Source organism: Barbus barbus, assembly GCF_936440315.1.
Source record: "Barbus barbus genome assembly, chromosome: 41".
In the NCBI taxonomy this organism is placed as follows: Eukaryota; Metazoa; Chordata; class Actinopteri; order Cypriniformes; family Cyprinidae; genus Barbus; species Barbus barbus.
In genome coordinates this window covers 1,345,457-1,355,533 of record NC_136719.1, presented here as the reverse complement: position 1 = coordinate 1,355,533, position 10,077 = coordinate 1,345,457, and the positions used below count along the sequence as shown (strand labels likewise).

General features: G+C 40.3%; 1 protein-coding gene across 3 annotated transcripts in view; it reads left to right on the top strand.

The window, feature by feature from the left end:
- The first annotated feature begins 294 nt into the window (after window positions 1-294).
- The window catches only part of LOC306860969 (IQ motif and SEC7 domain-containing protein 1-like), a 38,330-nt gene continuing 28,547 nt past the window's right edge, over window positions 295-10,077 (top strand). Inside the window, exon 1 of one of the 3 annotated variants that reach the window (XM_079402993.1) lies at window positions 295-508. In XM_079402993.1, coding sequence (XP_079259119.1) covers window positions 444-508 — 65 coding nt within the window. In that variant the 5' untranslated portion in view covers window positions 295-443. Of the gene's footprint in view, window positions 509-7,846; window positions 7,927-10,077 lie in introns of those variants that run through there. The other 2 variants (XM_079402995.1, XM_079402994.1) reach the window with 2 other exon arrangements.

The following is a 10,077-nucleotide window of genomic DNA, read 5'->3' as shown; positions in this document are numbered from 1 at the left end:
TGTAATGCTGAGAAAGAGTGTGCATTTGTGTTTCAGAGTCTAAACACATGAAGCATGTAGACGTGAAGCACAAACTCATGATCGTCAGAGCAGAGCAGCAGAAGCTGGAGAGTTTGAACAGGACAATCTCTCTCTCTCTCTGAAAGGCTCTATTAATAGAGGTGCTTCCTCTTTTTCCCACTTGCATTCCTCCGCCGCCCCGTGCAGAAGTCACCCTGTGAGTGTTCACTCATTCATTGGTTCCTTCCCTCGCTTCCGCCTTCTTTCAGAAGCACAACCTCTCACTGTAGATCTGAAGCAGGGTTTGCGTCTGTCTGTCGTGGGATTCCTCTCGGTGGATGTGACAGATAGAGAGAGTCTTGTGCTGCGCTCATAGCCGTGGAGCGCTTGGATCCAGTGATGGTTGAGTTGGCTGCGTTGTGGACGTGTGTTCTTCTGCAGATATGTGGTGTTTGCAGTGCAACTCAGAGAAAACGCAGTCTCTGCTTGAACTGGAGCTGGACAGCTGGTAAGACTGGACTATAATTAGTGTTTGTGTGAAAGTTTATGTCTGAACTAATGTTTAAACAATGCATTTTGAGTATAATGATTATAAAATGAATGCCGTTAAATAATATTTGTTTATATTAGTGCTGTCAATCAATTAATTGCGATTAATCACATCCAAAATAAAAGATTTTGTTTACATAACATATGTGTGTGTACTGTATATTTATAAAGTATATATAAATACACACACATGCATGTATATATTTAAGAAAAATCTGTTACGTTTATATATTAAATACATTTATACATGAGATAATTTATATGAATATATGTATATGCATGTAAATATTAAAAAAATATATGCTGTATGTGTGTGTATTTATATATGCATAATAAATATACACAGTACACACACATATATTATGTAACAAAAACTTTTATTTTGGATGAGATTAATCGTTTGACAGCACTAGTTGTATTGATGTATTCAGGGGAAGTCTTGGCCTAATGGTTAGAGAGTCGGACTCGTAATCCAAAGGTTGCGGGTTCGACTGAGGTGCCCTTGAGCAAGACACCGAACCCCCAACTGCTCCCCGGGCGCCGCAGCATAACTGCTCCGGGTGTGTGTTCACTGCTGTGTGTGTGTTCACTGCTGTGTGTGTGTGTTCACTGCTGTGTGTGTGTGTTCACTGCTGTGTGTGTGTGTGTTCACTGCTGTGTGTGTGTTCACTGCTGTGTGTGTGTGTTCACTGCTGTGTGTGTGTGTGTTCACTGCTGTGTGTGTGTGTGTGTTCACTGCTGTGTGTGTGTGTTCACTGCTGTGTGTGTGTGTGTGTGTGTTCACTGCTGTGTGTGTGTGTGTTCACTGCTGTGTGTGTGTGTGTGTTCACTGCTGTGTGTGTGTGTGTGTGTGTTCACTGCTGTGTGTGTGTGTGTGTGTGTGTGTGTTAACTGCTGTGTGTGTGTGTGTGTGTGTTCACTGCTGTGTGTGTGTGTGTGTGTTCACTGCTGTGTGTGTGTGTGTGTTCACTGCTGTGTGTGTGTGTTCACTGCTGTGTGTGTGTGTTCACTGCTGTGTGTGTGTGTGTGTGTGTGTTAACTGCTGTGTGTGTGTGTGTGTGTGTTCACTGCTGTGTGTGTGTGTGTGTGTTCACTGCTGTGTGTGTGTGTGTGTGTGTGTTCACTGCTGTGTGTGTGTGTTCACTGCTGTGTGTGTGTTCACTGCTGTGTGTGTGCACGTTGGATGGGTTAAATGCAGAGCACGAATTCCGAGTATGGGTCACCATACTTGGCAGTATGTCACTTCACTTCACTTCAGTGATGTTACTGGAAGTGGCCTTTGTCCAGTTACAGTACATCTGAATTAAGCCAATAAAAGTTTAGTAAAGTGCTGTAAAATAGTGGAATATAATGTTTGTATTGAAAAGCCTGTGTGTATAGAAGCTTGTCATATGCTGTTGACCTCTTTTTATGCAAATTTAGCACCGGTTTCATTCATTCTTTGGTCAGTGGTCATGTGCCCTGACAGAAGCATTGCTGTATATTTATGAGATGATCACATTAATGAAGGTGTTTTGTTTAGCCTGTCCAGCTGAAAGATACAGTGTAACATGTTTTTCAGGTCCCTAACACAGAGTTCTTAGACCGTATGAAACTGAATGTGTTTGCTTGTCAGAGATGTCCTCGGCTGAGGTTAGACATCTTAGTCAAGGCTTTCATGCAGAGGAGCACTTTAAAAGCTTCATGTTATGGTTTATTTATAATGTCCAGTGTTGTTGTGGAGGGGCTGTGTTTCTCTGTTAGCTATTGGAAGGCCATGAGGCATTTGTCATTCTGGACGGATTTTAAGGTGTCCTTGAGTAATATTAAATATTAATATGATACAATCTACACGTACTTACTATATGGTTAGGGTTAGGATTAGGGTTTAATTTAGGGTTACTTGCATGTAATTATGGCTAATTTGTTATTATAATAGTACGTACATGTAACGTGTGTAACAAGGACACCTTGTGATACCCAATTTTCAAATGAAAGTAGCTGTTTGTATTTTTTTATTACCTTTCGTGGAATCTTATTGTTTTTTCCTGTGGTGATGGAAATAAAGGCCTTTCAGTTCAACACTTGTGTGTTGTGTTTTTGTCTATGTCACATGTCTGTAGTGCTGAGCTAGATAACAGCAGATAGATCAGCAGGGAACGGCTGCTTCCTTTGCTGGAGGACACATAACAGCCACCTCATATCCTGTGCCAACAGCCTTACAGCAAAACTACTGATCAGCAGACAATTTGACTCGGGACACATTATTTTTATTGTAGCCATGTTGGTTATGGGATGCCTGTGTGATTCTCTGGTTGCCAGTGATTGTATCATCCAATAATTCGGTGACTAACTGCGAAAGGTCTGCAAGAGGAACTCTTATGTAGGAAATGTAGCAGCTTCAAGAAGTATTAAACAAGCATTTACGTCACACTTTAAATGCCTGAATGTTATTGCATTAGATAACAAAATATCAAAGCCAGTGACATCAGTAAACTATTTCTGCTAGAGCTTTTCTCAGTTACATTGCACTTTTGCATTGACTTTAAAGTTACTGGAGTTAAGTCAGTTCTCCTCAAGTGACCACAGCAGGTGTAGTTGATATGTAGTTCATTACATCACAGCTATGAAGAGCTCCATTAATGTTTGACAAAGCAAAAAACTCTCCCAATACTCTATCAGTCATTTTGAGCTGTATATCTCATTTGGTGTAGTTGTTTTTACCTCAAACCTACAACACATTGTCTTTTTTTGTGAAACGTTGTGCTTGGCTGTCCCTCTTTAAATATCAAACCAAGTGGCATTTATTTTAGTTGTCAAATAGGATGACTTTTAAGTGTGGCTTTGTGGTTTAAGTGTCCAAACACTTTTTGAGATCACTGTATGTTTAATATGTGATGTTGTGTTTGTCATCTACAGTAAAACTGCAAGTGGTTCATGTGGTCTGCAGTGTGTTTCAGGCACATATGAAAATCCACTTGAGACGACCAGTATGCTCAGACACACACACACACACACACACACACACACACACAAACACAGGGCTGAAGTCTGCTCTTCATTAACGTGATGGACTCCCAAAGATTTTTCCTGCCCTCTTTCTCATCCACCTTTATTCACTTGGAATGCTGGAATCCCCCTGCTATTTGTCAAACACCCGTGGACTCAGACACACACAACACACAACACACACACACACACGTCTGGTCAGCTGTCTCCTGGAGGGACTCTCCATAGGCATAATGGTTTTTATACTGTACAAACTGTATTTTCTATCACACTACACCTAAACCTACCCCTTACAGGAAACTTTCTGCATTTTTACTTTCTCAAAAAAACTCACTCTGTGTGATTTATAAGCTTTTGTACCCATGGGAACCTCAATTTAGGTCCCCACCATGACACGAGTCCCCATTAGTCTGTGTGTATTCAGGTTTAAGCCCCCACCAGGATATATAAACCTGCACACACACACACACACACACACACACACTCACTCACTCACTCACTCACAAAACAAAAAATGCCAAATTTCAAATTAAAGTAAATAAATGTAATCCCATCAGGGTTTTGGGGGGATTTTGGACTGAGGTACTAGTGTGTTTTAATAATAGACAAGGCTCCAGAATGGCAATGCTACGTGAGAGAACACATTCATGTGTGTGTGTGTGTGTGTGTGTGTGTGTGTGTGTGTGTGTGTGTGTGTGTGTGTGTGTGTGTTTTTCTTTCTTTCTAGTTTTCTTGTGGAAATCTTCTGTGGTTAGGGTGGCCACTCTTGATTTACTGTTAGAAACTCAGTTGCGGCTCTAGGGCTCTGAGTCTGGGAGACTGTAAGGGGAAATGTCATTTTAGACTGTTCTTCATTTTCCCCTCAATCATGCAGCAGCTGTTCCTTTTTAACGTGATCTATGATGGGAAATGACTTCACTAGAAGAGTCTGAGTCACACACTTACACAGAGTTTTGCCAAATCACTCATTTACAGAGGCTTTCCTGGTAAAGTATCTAAATTGAATTTCTCCAGCTAATTTTGATGTACAGATGGAATATGAATTTGGGATCCAGACTGGCTAGTAAAGGCTAGATTGACTAACAGCCTGTGTCAGGGCATTAAAAAACTGATGTCAGGATTCACTAAAGACGCAGTAAAAAATTAGCGATGAGAAGTCACGGACACAGTTATTATTAGTTATTACATGCATTTGTAGGCAACATTTATGGCAAGAGAGTATTTAAATGAATTATGCAATATGATTTACTAAGGTTTGCAGTAGTCAATATTTCTGGTATTTGTGCCATCATTTAACACCCCAAAAAAGCATGTCTTAAGCCATTTTGTGCCTGTGTTGTTAGTAGAGCACACATACATTTGCGACCCCAATTTGCGCTACTTTTGGTAGGTTGCACTGGTTGCATCTGTATTCTTTAATTTGCACATTTCCAGTAGATCAACCACTCCCATCTGTGTTTTTATCAGATTGCAGCTAATTCCATTTTGCCCTGTTCAGTAAATTTGGCCAATAGTTTGTGATGGTACTGAAAATTGGAAATGCCCCAAAGGATCTCTAAACACTAGAGGTTGCTAATATAAGGATAGAGGACAAGAATGCATAACATCATTGAAGTTGTTACAGTACATTATAATTCCACAAATTCATTGGATCTGCTTCTCTGAATGTCTGCCACACAATGTATGTGAGGACTGAATTAATTCATGCAGCAGTCACACTGACAGCAATGCAATCACTGGAGATCACAGAGTGATCGTGCTGTTGGTTGCTAGTAGACGTTCCTGTCTGTATCACACGGACCACACTATACACACTCCAATTGCTCATTTGTGCAAACATGAGCTCTGCTTTTCAGCTGTTGACATAAGTGACAAAAGTTGTTCAGTGAATGAATGATGCTGCATAATTATCATTTACATGTTAAAATGTTAAATTCTAATGCATTACAATTTAAAGTTCAGTAAATGCACACTGAAATGATTCTCCATCTCATTATACATGAGTAGCATGTCTTCTAAAATGTGTGCTGGCATTTGTGTTTGAGCACTCGGTAGGCTGGCCACCCGCGAGAGAGGAACGTGTCAGTGTTTGCCAGGACAGATGGTGCATGAGATTCGTCTCGAGAGATATTATGCAAGGAGTGTGAATTTCACTGTGTCTACAGCACATCTCCATGACTGCATGTACTCTGTGTGAATGTGTGGCACGGCACTCATCTGCTCACTGAGATCTTTACCTGTAGTCCCTTCTAACGCATCACAATTAGTCTTAAACAATTCTGTACTGTACTTGTCTTGACTTGAAGTAGGGTCTGATAGCAAGCATTGATACTTCAATAACAATGTTATTTTTACCACGACTTACTAATGCTATGACTTGCCTAATAGCATGTTTAGAGAAGCACTTTATTATTATGTTTGGTATGATTCTGTAAAACTGATCAACAGAATAATAAATTCAGGATGTGTAAATAACATATAGTCTGGATTATTCTAATTTAAAAGTAAGATTTACAGGGTTTTTTTCAACTGCTTACACACAAAACCTTTACTTGTCACACAATTTCTGAAAGCTTACATTCAACTTCCAAAAGTGCATTCATCTTTGCCATGTTACATTCATTTAGTTGACTAGTGCTATACGCTGTATTAACAAAAACATTAATAAAAACACTTACACTGACAAGTTACGCAGTATCATGTTCATAATCGAATGCGATTCACCTGTGATTATGAACGCGATATTGTGTATCTTGTCAGTGATCTACGGCTCTGTGTAGTAAACGCTACTTCATCTGAAAGTACATGATGGAGATTTACTACTAATCACAGACGTGCATGCGATTTATCGGGCAGCCCTAATTTTTTTGTTTGTTTGTTGATCACAAAGTTATGGATGAGGACATATTCAAAGGATGCTGGGTATATTCAAAGCGCCGCCGTTACTGTTTACAGTGCGTGGAATGCTGCGCTGTGATTGTTTGAGCGGATGTATTGTATTCTGCAGAGAAGGGAGATTGGCGTTTGTCGTGGTTTGGAAAGAAAGGGAGAAAACATGACAGCTCGGCGGATATCGCATTTTGCGTACAATTAAAAATGGACCAAATACAATACTGATTTTGGCGGAAACTAAATATATATATTTTTTAAATGGCGTTTATTGCATTTTGGAACCAAACTCTTCACATGTGCTTTACTGAACACCAACCAATCATGCTTTAGAACAGGCCTATAAATTCACAACTACACATGCTTGATGTATTTAGTTTCTTTCATACTGTGTAATACTGTATTCACAACCACAAATGCTTACAGTAAAGTTTGGTTTCAATCTTGCTTTCGTTTTTTACCATTCATTTTTCACCATCTCTCTGCCAATTACCTTCAATCTTGAACAGAAATGTACATAGGAGCTCATGAAAGAAGAGCTTTAGGTTTTGAATAACTGTGTGTATATGATATATCTAAAAATATAATATGTGACCCTGGAGCACAAAAGCAGTCTTAAGTCGCTGGGGTATATTTGTAGCAATAGCCAACAATACATTGTATGGGTCAAAATTAGTGATTTTTCTTTTATGCCAAAAATCATTAGAACATTAAGTAAAGATCATAGATCATGAAGATATTTTGTAAATTTCCTACCGTAAATATATCAAAACTTAATTTTTGATTAGTAATATGCATTGCTAAGAACTTTATTTGGACAACTTTAAAAGCGATTTTCTCAGTATTCTGATGTTTTTGCACCCTCAGATTCCAGATTTTCAAATAGATGTATCTCAGCCAAATATTGTCCTAACAACCCATACATCAATGGAAAGATTATTTATTCAGCTTTCAGAAGATGTATAAATCTTATGACTGGTTTTGTGGTCCAGGGTCACATGTTATGGCAAAGGTGTTTGCAATGTTTGACGTTTGATTAGTTATAAGAGCCTAATGCGCAGTACTTCACATTAGTTGTGCATAAGTTAACTGTATTTCACTTCATTTCATAAAAAGGTGTGCTTGGTTGACATTTGCGTCCAGCCTCTCCTACTGCATTGTAAAGTCTTGTTTACACTTGTTTGTACAGTGATGCATGTGACTGGAGGCATGACAACTGCAAACTCGGAGGAGGAAGTTGTTGAAGGAAGTTTCTGTTCTACATTATTTGAGCAAAATCCTGTACATGCAGGCGAGTTCATGACTCTACGCCGAGCGTGATGTGCTGATTTGTAAATGATTGGTTTCATCAGAGCAGACTTTGGCTCTCTGGAGGAAACTGAACTGCCCTTTGAACTTGTGGCTAAAAATGGCAGATAAGCAGAAGAAGCTGAACTTCTTTGGCAGGAGGTCTTTCTTTGGACAACATTCACGTCGGAATTCTGCAAAGAGTAAGAGTTAGTGAGTAATGTTCATGTATATATGGAAGATATATGCTCTGACTGAAGAAAGCATAGCTGATCCTCATGAACACATTGTTCACTTACAAAATGAAAAGATCTGTTACTGAGTTTGTGTGCTAAGCGTGTGCTAGATAGATGTGCAGTCTTTACTTGATCACTTGAATGTATTTGGTAGAATTAGTTTGAATTCATTCTGATTATGCCTCTAAACAGCTGAGATAATAATTAGTTGTAATGTGTAATGCTACTGTGTTTTCCTTTAAGTTTACCATAATGTTTGTGTCAGCTGTTGAAGATTTTAATCAAGTCTGCTATCAGAAGTTGTTTGTTCTGTTTATATGTTCTTACTTTTTCCCTTCATTGGTTGGATTTTGATTATATATATATATATGTTTTTTTTAACACATTTTCTACCCACAAAACTTTCACTTGGTTATTGTGGGCAATTGCTAGGGAGTATATTTTTCATTGCTAGGGGTTTCTGGCAGGTAATTAGGTGGTTTCTTACTAGACCAAATCCAAATGGACCCTACAAGGTCATAATATCTCTGAAATATTTTCCTTAGCAAGCACCACTAATAACTGTCTTTTTATTTAATATTTTTGGTTACACTTTATTAAGGTCCAGTTCTCGCCATTAACAAACCATTCAATACGATTGTCTCAATAAACTCCTAATTTGCTGCTTATTAATAGTTAGTAAGGTAGTTGTTAAGTTTAGGTGTTGGGTAGGATTAGGGATGTAGAATATGGTCATGTAGAATATGTGCTATATAAGCACTAATAAACAGGCATAAATAATAGGCATGCTAATAAACCACTAGTTAATAGTGAGAATTGGTCCCTAAATTAAAGTGTGACAATGTTTTTTGTTTGCTTAGTCTTGAAAGTCAGGTTTTACGGGTTGTTCAAATATTAACAGTGTTTAATGAAACATGCATGTATTTGTGCCTAAAAATTTGTGTATAATAGCTTAAAGGCAAAGTCATGATTATTAATAAGTTCACAATTAAATTTGTTCTGAATTTAGTTTTAAACTTAGAATCAAGTGCATAAATGACAGTACTCCAGGTGCTTCTATAGAAACATGCATGTGTTCACCCCTAAATGTTTCTTATCTTTTTAAATTGAACAACTAGAAGGCAGCATTTGCATAGATCCAATCTTTTGACACACATCCATTTTTTTGTGCCACCTGTTCCCTATCTGTCGGTCACTACGAGTTATATCGTGACGACATAGGGGATTTACTTGGAAGCCCCAACCATCTCTGACTAAAGAGAAAACGCCAATGAAATTGGCTAGTGGATTTTGCATACCTGAGCCACTCCCCGTACATACGGGTATAAAAGGGCGACAGGTGCATCCACTCATCAGATTTTTGCTTCGGAGCCAAGTGGATGCAAACAGCGGAGTCCCTTCACTAGCGATTCCCCTGGGCACTTCAACTAAAAGAGCAAATTCTAAAAGAGCAAAATCACGGACGATCGCGTCTTTTTCAAGATGCCGTTTCGTCCGTGTCCTCTTGGTTGCGGTCGTTTTCTGTCCGCGGATGACGGACACGATCGTTGTCTTCAGTGTCTGGGTCTCCAGCACGCTGAAGCTGCGTTCGTGGATGACTCATGCGCCTGTTGTGGGCGTATGAGCATGACGTCGCTGCGATCTCGCCTTTCCTTTTTGAAAGGATTGGCACCCTCTGCCGCCACCCGCCCCGGTCTCTCTGGCTCGAGCAGAGGACCGCCGGTTGGCGCTCTGGGAGATCTGAGGGTCACAGTAAGAGCCTCTCCGCCGGGTACGTTCCTCTTACTCCTCACGCAGCGAATGTCCCGTCCGGTTCCCGGGTGATTTCGCTGGTCCCACGGGACGCCCAGCATTTCATTCGGTGCGCCACCCGAGGATAGGATGTCGATCGCAGCATCGGGGGACGGGTTTACGTCCTCTGAGGATGAAGGTGCAGAGGGGCTGCCCCCTTCGGGTGTGGTCGCCACCCCTGCACCAGACCCAGAGTTGACGGCCATGCTTGCCCGGGCAGCCGTGAGCATCGGGCTGGAGGTCAACAGACCGCCCAGTCCCGAGCCCTCGCGGCTGGATGATTGGTTTCTCGGAGTGGGGCGCGGCTCACAACCGCGATCTACTCCAGTGCCTTTCT